Genomic DNA, 17,564 nt, shown 5'->3' on the forward strand with positions numbered 1-17,564 from the left:
ATCTATCTGACGCTTACCTCTTTCATACTTGAATCTGCGAAAATAATTCAGAGAAACTTTTAATATATAATGCATGTTAAGTAGATTTATGCGTTTACTCTTGTAATATATAAGTCACGAGGAATTCACAAATTCTCTATCTAATATCCGACGTGCGAATAAGAAGAAAGTTTGAGCAAAGGACGTATGAATCTTTTATCAGCGATTTACTGAAACATCAGAGAAATATAAGATAGGAAACTTATAAACTTTTCATAAGTGGCAAGTTATAAATCTGTACTTACGTCGTCCACTTCCCAGCCTTCTTGTTGCCAAAAGTAGCAGCTGACGAAAGCTGCAGCCACGACCGCAAGTGGCCCGGCACCGCCAAGCTCGATTGCCTCGCTGCCGAAAACCGCCAACAAGCCACCTCCGAGTAACATCAGCACTCTAAGAGGCACCAAGAACGGCTGCAACATTAGCACATAAACGAAGCGTTAAGATACAACAGATGCGCTATATCATGATTACCAAGTGATTTATCGATCTCATTATATGAAAGATAAGTTTCCAAATATGAGCGCCTCACACTCTCTCTCTCTCTCTTTCTCTCTCATCTCCCTCGATACACACGCACGCTTGAGGGTAAACGATGCACTTGAACAATATCTGGAGGAGTTTAAGCTCGCCTATATAATAGCGCATTTTCATTATTCAAATAACGATTATTAAGAACGATATTAATTTCGATACACTACAAAAATTGTTTAAACGTTTAAAAGGAATAAATAAATAGTAGAGCAAATTTTTATCGCAATTTTTATGAAAAATTATTTTATTAAACAATATGATAAGTATAATTATTATAAAGAATAGTAAATACTCATTTGATGAATTTTACAAAAATCATGTTTTTCCTCTTCGCGCTCTTGCAATATACAACGCATCCTTTCGCGAAAATCAGGCCTATAAAAATAAGATATATATATAAATTATAAGGACGTATTTTGTATGTATTTTATATATTTCAAGCGGGATAATCCTGTGCGCTATAAATACCAAGAAGAAAGTATATAATCTGCAAAGTAATATAAACTTAGCGAGAGAAAGAGTGATAATAGGATATAAATAGGATTTATGAACAAAGTAACAATTTTAAACACATTCTCTTCTTGACTTTACACTGCAAGTTTAAGTTTATCCGAAAGCGTTAAATCAGGTTGCAGGCAAGCTAAGAATACTGCAGCTATCGCCGCAGTGCCACGGCGTTAATCCTTACGTGAATGATACTTGAGATAGGATGAGGTGCCGATGCGGTAACCAAGTACTTGGCGTCTCTCCTTTGTCGAAACCATTTGCGCTCAAACATTTCATTCATCTAAATCGATGATTTCCACAGATCTTCGGCCAAATTGAATTAAATTTCAATTTTTCTGCGGTCGATGAAAAAAAAACGCTGCGGAAATTTGCCGCAAAATTTTACAACGATATCTTGTTTAAATAAATATAAATATTGTTAAAAAGCAATTGTTTACATCAAACCCATCACTTTCGGAAAATACATTGTTATTTGAATCATGCTATTTTTTTAAATGAGGAAATAATCGGAAATGCGTTCTATTTTAAATATCCTTTACTTAAAAACTTATCGAGGGCGGATCTATTTTTACAAGACACCTACGTTAACTATAAAAACTCTCTATCGATTCCTACATAAAATATATAAAAGCGCATTCCTCGATAAAGATGAAAGTCTCAAATAACTTCGGTATGTAAGAAAAGCAAATGCCATACGTGAACAGGGAAAAGACACACAACCGCTAAAGGATGTCCTACTTTATCGTCATAAAGCTCCTCAGGATCCTTTGACGACTAATGACCAGTCATTTCCAGGTGCGCTTAAATTCATCGGAGATCTTACGCGAAAGTGAGAAAATATGAATGTTTCCGCGATGATGAATGCGAGTTGCGATACTAGGCGGTTTGCGGATGCGGCAATCTGATTGCACGCAATTCATAAAGTGTTTACAGGATTTTCACTGGCAAAACGGTAGTCGCTGTAAGTGGATTTCGCCGGCGATAGCAGATTTATTCGGATTTGCGCATGTGCTTTAGACTCGCGAGTGCTTTCGCGGTATGCAGCGGAATCTACTGCGGGGAGATTCATCCCCTCGCATGTGGGGTGAACGACACCCCGTCGATTGACCCTATTTTCGCCCGTGTCCTTTATTCTTGCATCTCGATCTGGAATAGTCGCTATTATAGAGTTACATTATCCCCATGTAATGAAGCAAATTACAGGAAACGTTAATGATAATTTTATGCAAATTATATTTACGTGAAAATAATGAAAAGCCATATTCATTTTTCCCTTATTTAAAAAAACATTGAGAGAGAGAGAGAGAGAGGCGCGATATTATTATTCGAGCGGCATTGTTCCATATCTTTTCCATGGATATTTCAAGAATCCAAAGATGAAAAAACTAGAAAAATATCGATATATACAGTTGCTGCGTTACATACATTTCATAGTTTATATCGCTTCTTCTCGAAACCACGTTTTTCCGAACACCGGGCTGACATAACTTATGAATGGAAGCTATAAGGTTGCGACTCCCTTAAAGAGGAAGTTCAAAACACATCTGCGCACATCGTGCGAACTGCTATACGAGCACGAGAGAGAAAGAGATATATATATAGGAGAGAAGTAATAGCTCTCCCTTGTAAATTTATTCATACATCTTCCGATACAACTTGCACGTTCGATCGAATGCGAAAACGCAGTTTCACCATCGTAATTTCTAACGCGCGGTTTAGTATCAGAACACACGGGAAGGTATACTTACGTCCCCTTTTTCTGGCACGTATTTGGCCAGCCAACCCCACATGATACCGAATCCCAGACCGCCGATAATAGCGATGGGCCCCTGAAGGATCTGGTACCATAGTGCGTCGTGGGAAAACATGATGCTCTTCACAATACCGAAAACCGCGACTGATGCCGCATCATCGATTCCGGAAACCGCAATAATCAACGTCGGAATACCCTGGAAATACAATTGCCGAACTCGTCAGTTCCACGAGAATCGAGATTTCACAACTAAGAATTTTAGTAAGGTAGTTCTCTCAATGTAAAACACAAATTTAAATTTCAACGAAGTGGAGAGAACTAGATAGTGGATAGCAGTGCGTCAGTTTCAACGAAAATTAATTTTACATTTTTTGCTTACATTTCTTCAGAGGAGTCAGAGAGTTTTTAAAATAAAAATCTTGAATTGAGATTTAACTTCATTACTTGGGCCAAGAAAAATGTATGCCCTGTGCGCCAACTAATCAGTTTTAACGAAGAATTAATTTTCCTTGCATAAACTGATGCACACTACCATTCGCCTCTGACTTTTTTTAACTCGTTAAAAGATTTTCTTCAATTTTTCAAGTTAAAATTTTATTTTCTGTACTAATGTGACGCATGTCAGTACATGTCAACCATATCATTACATAACATGTAAATATATCGACATATATTATATATGTATATCATATTTTGCATCAATATATAATAATCATATTTATGAAATCATATTTATAAAAGACTGAACATATAGATATTTGTGTGCCGAGTAATAATAAAATATATCGTTTGATAACAGATCGAATCGTTTGTACAATGGTAAAGAGAGATGTACATACATAAATATATGTATATTTCAAATATTTATCGTCATGGTAACTGGGAATATACGCAGATGTATATTCAGAGTTTAGTGTTTAGCTCTGTATTGCGACATTATGTAGTTTTAAATTTTTAAATAACATGCATAGAGATATCGTGGAAATATCCTGTACAAAACTTCTTGTTAAGAAAGAAAACAAGAAGGGAAAATCATTCTTCAATACAGGATTTGATTTACATGTAGTTTGTTAATGAGAACTTTTTATCGGCGTACTTGTGAAACGAACAGATTTTAGGCAACTTCAAAGAGACTTAAAAGATTACACGAATCTATAGATAAAAGGTTCTTTTTCGAAATCGAATCTTTTAAGGCGAGAGATAGAACGAGACTAGCGAGAGAGAAGAGCTGTAAAAAGGAAAGAAAAATCCAGTCCTTTCAAACTTGGTACATTTGTTAGAATGAATACCATTTTCTCTTATTTGTTTGTAATAATATTTAGTTTTAGAGATGCATTCAATAATGTCGTATCATTTTATTAACACATTTTTTTGTATTCTGCTTAAAATGGTTTAATGCATATGTGTGATTTTTATGCAGAATGATAAATAGAGAAAAAAGAGAGAATCAATGTTTATATATTCTCAATATTCTTGTTTCAATTAAAAAGTTCAAAAATAATTTGTTAATTAAACATAACAATTCACAAAACTTTACACGATGTAAGCTAGATTGTCATCGAAAATAATCGCTCGACAATTTTCTATAAAAATATTTAGCGAATTTATCTTCTAAGGAATAAAAAAGATCTGGTTCGAAGAAAAAGAGAGGAAAAAAGAGAACCAGATGAGGTGCTATTGAGAGTAGTCGATGATACTCGAGCACGATACTTATGGCGTCAGGGCAGCGTTATCGGTGTCACGATAGCTCGTTCGGGATTTAAGTCTGCCGACTATCGTGATTCTCGGACTACAAAAAGAAAGAGAGAGAGCAAGAGAAGGTTCAATAGATCGCTGCACACGAGATCAACGTTCCTTCCGCTCGTCATGAGCTTACGTTCGCGAGTACTTACGAAATATATACTCTTGTAGATGTTTGTATAAGGCTCTTACACGAGGGCCGACGATCGGTCAACGTCTCGTTGTAAAATTTTCCACCGCGACGCGATAAGAATCCCCGAGTATATATCTCGCGACCGACGAATATCAAAAGGGCCTGGCGTGCGGATCTACGTCGTGACGTCTCTCCTCCCTGCTTCCGGCCCCGGTTGCATTACATTCCGCCAAATGAAGAAGTATTGTCTGGATCTTTTTCGACTCATGAATATCACATTCACTGCAATGGTCTTTGTACTCTTCAAGCAACTTCCACTCCATTTCCTAAACTGAATTATTTAAGTCCGGTACGTTTCCTCCTACCGTTTCGTCTTTGTTCCACCACAGCTCCTCGGACTCTTTTGTATATATCATATCGGATCTTTACGCTGCCGCATTGCGAATTTTTGCAAATTTCCCCGATACAATCTTCCCTCGGTGGCGGTTATATAATTAAATTGGGAGGAAAATCGCGTGCGCGCGCGATGGTGTGTAGTGTATATATATATCCGATTTATACAACACAAAGAATTCCGGCGAAGCATCCGAAATATCGCGCGCAATGCATAAATTCGATTTTGCGAGAATGATATTCCATTCTCGCGAAATCGTTATCGCGCGCGGTTATCGTACCCCTGCACATAGCAAGACGAAAGAAATTTAATTACTCCCGCGCGCGCGCATTGCGTTCATTAACACGGAAACTCCTCTAATGCGCTAATGTTGAGCGCGTCAAACATAGCGGTCGCATACCCACGCTATTATTCGCTTTTACCGGGGACATTCAATTAATATAAAATATATGAGCCGCGATGTAATTAATTACTCAGGCAATTACGATTAAACATTAATTTTAGCAACATTTGTATATAATAACCATCATCCGCATCGTGTAATCTATTTAATTTTCTTTGTTAAAAGTTTTCAAAGCTCTGCTCTCTTTACTTTATATAATTTATAAATTGCACGAGTGAAATTGCGAATGCAATTATAATTGTATAAATATAAAGAGAGAAAAAAAGGAACGAGAAACTGGTGTGCATACTTGCGCGTAAGATTCTAAAAAAGAACCAACTGCACGTCGGTAAACATTAATTTGTCGATTAATTAATAATGTGCATTTTAATTACTCTTAAGAGAAAATCTCTGAAGGGATTAATCTTGCAACTTATCGGCCGCTTACAGTCCTAGATCTAATATAAATCTTTCATTATCCGGTGTGTACAAAAGTTCGAGCGAAATTAATTCTAGACTTATACGACAAACTCCGTTTTTCTAAATGAGAGATGAAATCTCTTGCGCGGTGAGTGAATATTCAACAAAGGGCTGAATAAGATCGGGTCTTACCTTGGCGACTCCATAACCCTTGGCACGTAATCTGAACAGACAAGGTACCACAACGGCCGGCGAGACGGCCGCAATGATGCTTCCGAGGAGGAAACCCCATACCCAGGGTAAATTCAAGAGGAATCTCGTCAACACTGCTACCACCGTCGCTTCCACCAGCCAAGGTATCAAGCCCATCTTCGGCACCGTGACTCTTAACTTTCTCAGAGCGGTTGGATCGAGATCCAAGCCCGCTCTCGTAAGTATGATAACCAGGGCGATTTTTCTGCAAAATCGAAAAGGGAGATGTCACATATTTCGAATAAAGTATATACAACATACAGTGATGATGGATAAGATACATTTAAAATGTATCTAGATACAGATACAGATACACAGATTAAGATGTTTATAGATACAGGTACTCAGATACTTTGTAGTATGCACAAAATGTACTGAATAATTCTTTTATCTTTATTTATGTTTTTATTTATTCGTTAGTCTTAACACGTGAAAAATGCCTCAAAGATCTCGTCACTCAAACTACTCTCGCCATGGTACTAAAATTTGACTAATGCTTAAGAATCGCTCAACCGGTGTTGATGACGATAAGTTGATAACTTGCAGTCTTGATTTCTTAAAAATTTAAAGAATTGGGCTATTCAAAAAAACATGTAAAAATGTATCTGCAAATGTATCTGAACAAAGCAATTCATGTTTTGTATCTAGATGCAGATATAGATACTTCAATTCGAATATATCCCAGATACACAAAATGTATCTAGATACTACCCAACACTGGCGGTTATTAATAAGTCACTATGAAAGCGCGGAAGTTACGATTTGACAGCTGCGTAAAAAATTAATTTAATATTAATATAAAAAATATTTAATAAATTTACTTTAATTCTCCTGGGAGAAGGAAATCTTTTTTTCCTTCAAAAAAGAAAAAAAATTATTACACGGGAAAAGTTTCCCTATAGTCGTACAATCTTGACCACGTTACGGATATTTTCATAAGTTTGATAACACGTTCAAAAGAATAAGAGTTAAGCAACTTTTCTACAATATGGGGCGCAGAAAAGGTTGACGTATATCCCTTTTCTGCAATTCATGTGTCTTCGAAGCCTTCGAATCCGCCGAATCGAAAAGGGGCGACAAAAGTTTCGCTCATCGCGCACACACGCTCGGCTTTACAATGAAAATTCAGGTGCGGACGATCGTTAAAGCCTTGGTTGTCTCGAACTTTCGGAAACCCGTTTAGGTAAGGCACACCTTAAGAAAACTTATCCTATTACGAGTTTCCCGGCAAGAGAAAGGTTTACGAAGTCGCCTTGCATTTTGCACGGCGCTACGTCGCGTCGCTCTCCGATCGCGCAGGGAAACGCGTCAAATTTACGCCGACACAACACGCGGCATTTATTTCCCACTAGAATATTGCAAAAACGCGCGCTACACGAGCATCATTTATCTCCTTAATCCATATATTATTTATATAAAATGAAAAAGCTTAAACTTAAAGAAAGAAACGTCTTTTCGGAAAATATAAAAATTTGTCAAATATGATAATATTAAATTAATAATTTACACAAATAATTTTTTCATTCAACTAAAATTAATATTTTCCAAATTAATTTGAAAATTATTTTAATCTTAATTTATACAATGTAATGCTGAATATTTCGAAGCAGGATAACAAATTAATTGTTACGCGTTACTTAACTATTGTTTTTCAAGTCAAAATTATTGTTAAGATATACAGTCGTTTTATTGTCATTCGTGCGATTTGAGCAAGAAAATATAGTAGTGCCTATATTATGAAATTCCTGATCAAAATGCGAGTACAATAAGTATATAAGAAAATATTTCCTTAATCATTATAATTAACGATTAATTAACTTTCGGCTCTCAATGATGCATAATTATATCACGATGATAAGTCTTTATCGAATATTTTATCGTGTATTTCTCGTGATTATTCATTTATCATTTCAAGTGTAAATCGAAGCAACAAATTATTATTTGGTTGCGATCTTTGCGGACACAATAATTATTTCTCTAACAATAATTAGAATCAAATTATATTCCGACACTTTAAATTTTTCACTGATCAAAATTTAATTTGGTATTCACATTGAAATCACGTAATTAAGAAATGAATCGTAGGATCGAACGATTAACATAGCGAAATGCCTCGTGATATATTAATCAGTTAATTAATAATTAATTAAATTTAATTAATAACATTATTCGAGAAACATAGTATATATTCCTTGTTATATACATAATATGTATACATATTTTATAGTACATAAAATATTTCGGTGAATTAACTGTGTCGATCGTAACAATGTATAAAACGCCCATTGTTTATGTGAAACGACCTTGTTATTTATAAGAGTTTTAACAAGGCTCTGTAATATAAATATAAATTTAACGTATAAGACGGGCAACAAGAGCCAAATCGCGGATGACAATGCGTTATCCTAACGAAACTAAATAATTTTTCGTTAGAATTAAATACCGGTGCACAAGGCACCAAATTTTTCAAGGCAAAAATTTGGTGCCTTGTGCACCGGTATTTAATTCTAACGAAAAATTATTTAGTTTCGTTAGGATAACGCATTGTCATCCGCGATTTGGCTCTTGTTGCCCGTCTTATACGTTAGACCTTGTTATTGTTCACTCGGGGACACTCGAATCATAAAGTTGTGTTACGAGACAGTCCGTATATTGTCAAATTTCTTTTTTAAACGCGATTGTGACAAGTATTGACAAGCAAGAAATATAATTGGCTTATTATAATTAATGATTGTTACGGATTCAATCGATTTCGTGACAGCATCGATAATCGAATCAATAATAACTCGCATGAAGCCAGAGAGGCAGCACCTCCCGGCAAGCGTATTTATGGCTATTGTTCTCACCAATCACGCAGAATACACGTGAGAAGTAGCAAGCCACGAAAACAAAATTCCTTTGGGTTTTTCGGCAGTAAAAGCGAAGTCAGTCGTTGAAAGTCTCTCCAAGAGTAAAGTCGACATAAGTAAGCGCTCTCTTCAATTGAAAATCATTATTAATCAAGTCGGATTAAATGATATAAATCAAAACCTAAGACTATTACTGTGTGCGAGTACTGAGTTACGCGGAGTGTTGTGCATACAATTAGATTGCCGCGAATAGTCCGGCAATAAAAACGAGGCTTCGCGCTATCAAACAGGGCGCAACTCATTGTTTAAATACGAACTGTATAGTTCCTAATGATCACTCTCACTCAGCTCTCGGTTCACATGTCAGTGACCGTACATAAGTGTCTCACACTTAAGCAAGTTCACGTGTCAGTGAAATTACTCTCATGTTTTTCTTTCGCATGACGATTATTAAATCGTATGTAAGAACAATTAAAGGAAATTTAATATTTGTGTAGGAGGATATTTTGCGCATACAGATTAGCAGTGTCCTTCAAATCAAACATAGTCGACGAACAAACAAGTGCGAAAAAACATTCTATGTGTACGACGAACAAAGGTTATCGAAAATTCCTTCGAATTTCAGACTCGAAATTATGATCATGAATAACAAGCGTGATCGACGTATGCATACTCAGTGTATTATACTCGCATTGTTGTGAAGAGAATAATGAAATAACTTTGTTAACGATTTCATTTTTTTGTTTAACGTGTGCTATGTGAAGTAATAAATACTTTTGTTAATGTGTTAAACTTGAATGTTCAATGAATTTTTTTTTGATTCGGCACTGGCCTAACTTGCCATTTCCTTCGCGCACCAAATTCGGAGCGCGTCCACCCTACATCAAGATAGTTTAAATATCTCGTTCACATTGATTCAATGATTAATTAATTTTATGTGACATGAAACCTTATTGCGACAATATTTCTCGCGGCAATCATTAATTAATTTACTTTAAATTTAGCATTTATTTTTTTTCAATATACATATAAAGTATTACTGTTTTTATCGTGATTTATTCAATCGAAATCTGTTGTGCAAACAATCGGTAAATCTAATTCTATTCTCGAATATTATAATTCACAAATATTTATCTTTAATTTCAACTTGTATACTTATTCACTTATGTTGAATTATATATAAATATAATCTCTCAGTTAAAATAAATTGTAAAAATTATATATTATATTAAAAATTATATAAAATAACGGGTAACTTTTTAACGGGTACATTTTGACGTTGTTGGGAGGGCTTAATATCTGGAAGGATTGTCCTGAAAGGGAAGCTAAGTACCCAACCAACTCGTGACAATGTTTTTACAGTATTGTCACGAGTCGCAAATAATTCATACGTAAAGAGCGTATTTAATGTGTTGAGCGCACATTAGTGCATGGGTGCAACATTAGTGAGTTGTGAATATATAAATTAGTCGCGTCTCTGCACAATATTTCAATTTCGCTCCGATAAGCAATTGCGATAGCAATTCCGATAGCTTGAATCGGTTAAAATTTCATCGATTACTCGATTAAAGCAAGGTAAGAGATTGTCTTTGTTTAATTCAATTCTTTCTTTTGTCTTATGCACCATATGATATCACCGTATCATGTCTTCGTATGTAGCATCAAATATCATTTCTTTTTTCCCTACATTTTAAATATATGTAAGTATACATATGTTTTTTTTATTCGATAAACTAGCTACGATAATTTAGCACGATTTTTGCAATATCATGACGTCTATAAATCACATCTAAGCGAGTTCGAGAAGCGAGTCACTTTAAGAATTAAATGTGCTATGAGACAAACGTCAAGAAACGAACAGCGTATTCGCATCGATTTCGTTTATCGATTTCATCTTTTTCCACTTCGGACTTAATTCTTGTTCGAAGTTATCTCGTCAACTTGAAGTGCGATCGTGCGGAACTGGATAATGCTTTGCGATTGCAAAAGTGTCATTTAAAGTATCGTTTGTTTTTATCGTGAATTTCAATAAAAATTAAAATGATTTTTTAGAAGAAAAAATTTAAATTTGCTTTAAAAAAATTTTTTAAAAGCTCAACAAATTAATTCTCACGATTAACGATTCATAAACGCATCAAAGCGATGGATATTTATCGAAGTAAATTTTTTTAGGAGAAGAAAATTATGACTATTGCTAAGAACCAATTGGAATCGCAATAAAGAAGTAATAAACTTTGAGATTTTCGAGAGAACTTGGATATATTCAAGCATCGAGCTAATATGCCTCATTTGAAAATAATATAAATATGCACGAACAGAGAACATTTTAATAAATATAATTCTATTAAATATTAATTATTTACCGTGAATAATATATTTCACATATATAAAACGCATACTGAAAACCGATATTTTACAGACCTTAACATGAGTTTTGTATTTAATTATAGTTATTCAAGAAGAAAATTACGTGTATGGAAAGATTAGCGTCATTATTGCACTGTGCACATCATATTATATAGGTATGTTACTGTAATAAAATAACGCGGGCAGGCTTCTCCAACCGTGTTTTAATATCGAATAAATTATTTTCCTCTCAGATGCACCTACATGATCATACACGTACAATAATAATACGGCAACGAAAGATATTTATTTTTAATTAAAACCTGGTGGGGAGTACGGCCCTTCTGTTAATTTCATTCCTCTCTGGTGTGATGGTAGAGGAGTTAAACATTTCATATCAGATGATTAACGTGAAACTGTGTGAGATGCGTGCGCGTGTAATAAAAATATGGTAGAAACAGTAAACACACCGATATAATGTAAAGTATATGAAGAATCGATAATTGGTAATACCGAATTTTGAATAATGTTTCGCGAAGCATGAATGCTCGTCTCGATGTTTGCTTAATTGTCGTGTAACATAACACGCGGCCATACGCAGTGAATTATACGAAACGTACGAGCGGTCCATGACTTTATGATTATGTAAACGAAAATGAATATTGAATTATAATTTAGTAGCGCGAATACCCTCACCGAGCGTTTCATTTAAATTGCAAAGTGCAGTTGTTTGACACGTTGGATTAGCGGGCCGAAATTTCAGTCGTCAATCTTCCAACTTCCGACGTTGCATCGTTGTATCCGATTTTCCAACATTTCTTCCTTCCCGAGAATCTTCATTATCCGAGCAATTATTCAGTCGTCTAATAACTTCGCGATTATTGATGTCACGCGTTTCATATTCAATCTTTCACTCTCTTATCACATTGCGTACTAATCGAAGAAACAATTAATTCTGAGCAATCATCAAGATCCGTTGTTCGCCGCTCCGGTTTTCCTTGCGGATTAAAAGTGATTTTACTTCGAAGGCGGCTGCATTCTCACGTGCCGTATAATTTACAATCCTTATGTCAACATCCGCGTCAGTAAATAAGCGCACGTTAAACGGAGCTCCTCGACTCATACGCAGTGATGTAATAGAATTTTGAAAATAAATTCTTGCAATCTTTTAATCGCATCGAGAGGAAGAGCAATAATATATCAAATGTCAGAGCACATTTGAAACATTTTATGCATTGATAATTATACAATTATCTGAAAAATATGATATTATCGAGTTTTATACATATCATGAATAAATATATTATTATGCATTAAATGGATAATTTATTGGCATCAGATATGGGTGCTTTAATATGCGTTTATTTTTAATTTATAAAGTTACATTTGAAATGTGTAAAAGTTGAGAGATTTGTCTTTATGCATAGATACCAGGAGAGAATAGACGAGGAGGAAAGAAATCAGTAGATGAACATCCGTTGCATTTATATAGTGACTATACCTCACGATACACTCTACTTCAATCTCGCAGGATCAAAGGAATTTTTTCGAAATGAACGTATCTGATGGAAGGACACGTTCTCTAGCGCAAGTTGTGCAAATTGCGCGGCGAATGTCGGAAGAATATTTACGGCAGATTCACGCTCGTACATCTTATCGATGTGGAAGCGTGAGATTCCTCAGAACGAAAAAAAATAGAACGAAAAAAGGCGACTGACGCGGTTCGCATTACTGAGATATCACGGATAAATGGAGAGTTTTGAACAAGTAGAGCAATCAAACGTGAGAAGAATTTTCCTTGGACTACTTGACGATCGATATCTGTGTTATTCACACATATCGATATTGACACTATCATAATAACTGCTACTACAACAAAATAATTAATATTTTTATTGTAGATAATTATCAAGTTTTATCAAGCTGCTTTTTAAACGCGTATCGCATGTCTATTAAAGATTCATAAACTCGCGCAACTGTATTTCTATAGTAACTATAAAAATTAAATTGACTCATGACACGATTCAAATTGCATTAAAAAATTGTATGAAAATAAATCAAGTGGTAATATTTACTCCACTGAAATTTGCAACTTGATTATATTTCATTCATTCGTTGATAAGTGATGATAAGTTGCATAAGTCAATAAATATCCAACCGCGATTACTTTATTTGATTACTTTATTAGTCTTGCAATGGCTCGCGGCTTCTGGAAATGTTTACGCTGGCATATGCAGGATGGCTTTACCCTAAGCGTAAATGTGTACGCAAATGGCTTACAACGCACAGCCTATGTTTGCCAGTATTTAGCTGCATTTAGCTTAGTCGTACACAGTTTCCTAACGATGCGCGTGAACGATGCTCGCTATAAAGCTGGGTCACGTCAGTTTAACTCCAACATATACATAACAAAATTTTATCGATAGCATTTTTTCTCTTCCCGTTAAAAAAATATATATCCCCTGTCGAAAATGGAACCATCAGTTCAATATCTCGCTCACCGTGAAATATGAATAATGCAAAAGTTTGAGAGACAATCCAACGACAGTCTCAAAGATTAGAAGATAATTAGAAGAGTTTACGATGTCATTTCGTTTCACAACCTTGCTATTATCGTCTAAGCTTAATGGAATTTTGTCAGGTTTCTTCGAGACCGTATAATGTTCTTTAAATAATTCTTTAAATGCAAGTTTTTGTCATGTAGCGCTGACAGTTGTTAAATCATCTTTATTTTTCAATTGTTAAAAATTTATATGTTGCATTATTTTATGCAACCAATTCCTATGCTTTCTATGCGTATTTCCTCTTTAAACGAGCTTGTCAAATGTTATTGAAAAATACATGACTGCGCAATAAATTGCGAAATTCTTATCAATAAATCTGAATCGATAATAAAATAGATCAACCGATTATGTACATACTCTTGCAATGTTAAAAAATAGAAAAGTTGCAGAAAGAAAAATATTACATAAATGTCGATGTACTATATTACGATAATGAGTAGATTACACAGAGCATCATGTGCTTCAGATACATATTATTTGTAAATATTTGAAAAAATAAATTCTACAAACATCGATAATCTCTATCTAGACAAGCTCGTATCCTGTTTGAACTCAAGATAAATAACGGAATCATTTTCTTATCAGCGATTTCTCGATTATTAACATCCAAGAAAATTGATATGACGAGATATACGAGATTATATGCTTAGTGCGATTTACAATTGAATTTTTTATCATATAAGAAGCAAAAAAATTGTTTATAGTTATTTTAAATCAGCATTTAAAATTTGTCAATTTAGAAAAAAAAAGTAGATTGTTTTGTCGCGGAAAAAGGATATATTATCATAAGCTGAATATAAAATAATTATATATTTCTTGGGAATAGAAAGCAATATTTCGCCGATCATCGATAACCGATAAAACTTCTTCGCGTCGATTAAATTCCTAGCAAGGTCGGGCATAGCATTTCCTACGATCGACCGATGGCTTGTCGACATTTGCGATTCTAGCTACGCTTCGTCGCAGTTGCAGTCATTAGTATATAGGCTGCTCGGGTCATAAGGCGAATTTGAGCTATCGGAAGAGCGATGATCGAGCAAATCCAAGTACAATTGCTGGAAATCTCTTTCAAGACGAAAACGCGACAGGCTTTCAGAAATCTTGGTATTGCGTCAAATTTTAGTATAAAAAAATAATTGATAAAATTAAAATAATTACTTTTGCATTCCCATTAATAAACTTTCTTTTACACAAATATATGTATGTCACCATTTATGTGGGGATTCTTTAAAATTTTTTTAGCAAAAGACATTCAAGATATGCACGGTAATATAGTTCATCAAATGAGACTTCATAATTTATATGCCATTTACATATCAAATCTATTCATTAAAATTCTTCTAATTGTATTAAAATAAATATTAAACTAAATGTACGACTATGGTTGGTCAATTCCAATGTTTATACTGATATATCAATCAGTGTAGAAAACTATCAAATATATTGGAATGTTTAATTTGCTTAATTATGTTTCTAAATATCTTCAGAATTTTATATAGAACGGGAATAAAAAAAACAGAAAAGCCATCCTTCGATTTGATTGAAAAATCCAATTGTGTACGATAATCAAAGTCTCACGCGGCGTGCGTAGGATATAAATCTATAGCATAATCTCTTGTTATGAAGTGAAGAAACCTTGAGGAAGCATCGCACGCGAAGAGAAGGCAACTGATTGCGGGAAACTCGACGAATCTTATCCGATGCTCTTGTCAGCGACATTCGTTAGCGAGGATGCAACTTGAATTTGATTGCCGCTAAAGCCGCCACTTGTTATGCCACGCATAGAACCATCGTCGTGCGTGTCCGCGACGATTCATCGTCGTTGGGCCTCGACCTTAAAATGCGGCCACCTCGCGATCGCGACCGGACGACTGTTACCTCGAGACTTTCAAGGGACCTTCAAGTAATCTTACCGCTGTCGTTGTACTTTCCAATAATGACACACGAGTAGAAATAATGAATGCTCGGGATGAAAAATACCATTTAATTTGATCACGGATTTACGTAAGAAAGTTTGATCGAGAAATATTAAACTAGGTTTTCTATGGTCTTTATTTGTCAAATAAAATTTAATTCATGATTTCAAGATTAAGTCTATTCAAAATTAGACATTGTTTTATCAGTAAATTTGTTCATTCTGTTATTAAACAACGAAAATTTTCTTTCTTTCTATTTTTCAATATTTCACGGAACGCGAAATAAAGGAGAGAGAAAACTCTCCAGTTTCACCATTTTATATATCGCAAAAATTAAATATAACTGTTTCATCTTTATGTTTCATCTTTCAAAAAATATCATTTTACAGATAATCGATTATATTATATTTCTGATCGAAATTTTCGTCTTTCACCTTTCGCTTCTAAGATAAAGGTTGCTGATCTTCTGATTAACCCATAGTTAAGATAACTTTCCTCAAAATTAATTAAATAAATCTTTAAAGATCTATGTGCTTAATAAAAAATTAATTGATTTCTTTCATATTTCTTTCATTAATTAATAAAAATTATAAAAAATAATTTCACGCAAATATATAAAATGTAATAAATTTTCAATTAAAATGTTAAGCTTTATTTGGTAGAGTTAAATAATCATAGATTAAATTAAAATTTAATGATCACAAATGAGTAACTTATAAATTCATTATTCCTTTCCATAATGTTTCCACTTTTACATCAATTTTTAAATTAAACTGATTCAAAAATCATCATTTCGCTATTTTTAAAATCTTCATTGCTATTAAAAATAGTCGGATTTTTAAAGAGAGAATTTTCCAAAATGTAAAATGTTTCTTTGAAAATCCAACGTGACTCACCGTAGATTGGCGACCACCACGCTGTACTGCCCTTCGATCTTGACAAGTCCGACATTTTGCAGTATCAACCCGGTGATTAGCATACCGATTAAGGCCGGAAGAGTGGTCAAAGATATCAGCCAGCCTCCGAAATGCGCGGCGATGCACAGGGCGGCCAATCCAAACAGCTGACCACCCGGGGCCGCGTCATTGCCGATTACCGAGTAGACGACACCCCAAAGAAGTAAACCCAAGAGGAAGAGGCATAGCACTCGTGCGAATTTTCTGTACGTTGGACAGAACGGCTGCGGGCATGCTTTTTTCCAGCCCGGTGGCTCCCACGATGGTGTGTCGTCGCGACCGTGACATCGCGCGCAAAATAGATACAGCCACGACCTAGAAGAGACGTAAATGAAATAAATGATGCGGACATTGTGTACGAAATAGAGGCCAATAGAGTACTTCTTCCTTTTTCTAACACACTCCTTATTCCGGTAATAATAGTATATGTGATGTATTGTATGAGATGATGAAAGTGGTGTAATTGTGTCATGAAAAATAAATTTTCCATTTAAAACATATTATTGTAAACAATGACATGACACAAACCTCGAATAGATTTTTAATTGATATAAAAATTATTCCTCGGTATATCAAGATTGTCTGATGATAAAACAAATCCTTTAGAATGATATCCTAGATATCGTGAGCGAATCTTAAAGTCGAGAAAATGTTTATCTCTTTATGATAAGAATAAAGATTGCTTTATACATCGCTTAAAAGAAATTTGCTCGGATTAACGTCTTTACGAGTATCAATAATTAGTTTACTAATCAATATCTAGTTTATTCGCGGAAACAATT

At 34.6% G+C, this 17,564-nt stretch overlaps 1 protein-coding gene across 4 annotated transcripts in view; it reads right to left on the minus strand.

Moving 5' to 3' along the window:
• The window catches only part of Nha1 (Na[+]/H[+] hydrogen antiporter 1), a 33,844-nt gene that overhangs the window by 3,515 nt on the left and 12,765 nt on the right, over positions 1-17,564 (minus strand). For 3 of the 4 annotated variants that reach the window (XM_029304264.2, XM_029304265.2, XM_029304262.2), the window contains 4 exons: positions 16,723-17,097; positions 6,092-6,356; positions 2,826-3,026; positions 285-449 (listed from right to left, as the gene is read on the minus strand). In XM_029304264.2, the coding sequence (XP_029160097.1) occupies positions 285-449; positions 2,826-3,026; positions 6,092-6,356; positions 16,723-17,097 (1,006 nt within the window). The remainder of the gene's footprint in view (positions 1-284; positions 450-2,825; positions 3,027-6,091; positions 6,357-16,722; positions 17,098-17,564) is intronic. The other variant, XM_029304263.2, reaches the window with a different exon arrangement.

This window comes from Nylanderia fulva, unplaced genomic scaffold (genome assembly GCF_048542155.1).
Source record: "Nylanderia fulva isolate GAGA-0341 unplaced genomic scaffold, ASM4854215v1 Scaffold8, whole genome shotgun sequence".
NCBI classification, from domain to species: Eukaryota; Metazoa; Arthropoda; class Insecta; order Hymenoptera; family Formicidae; genus Nylanderia; species Nylanderia fulva.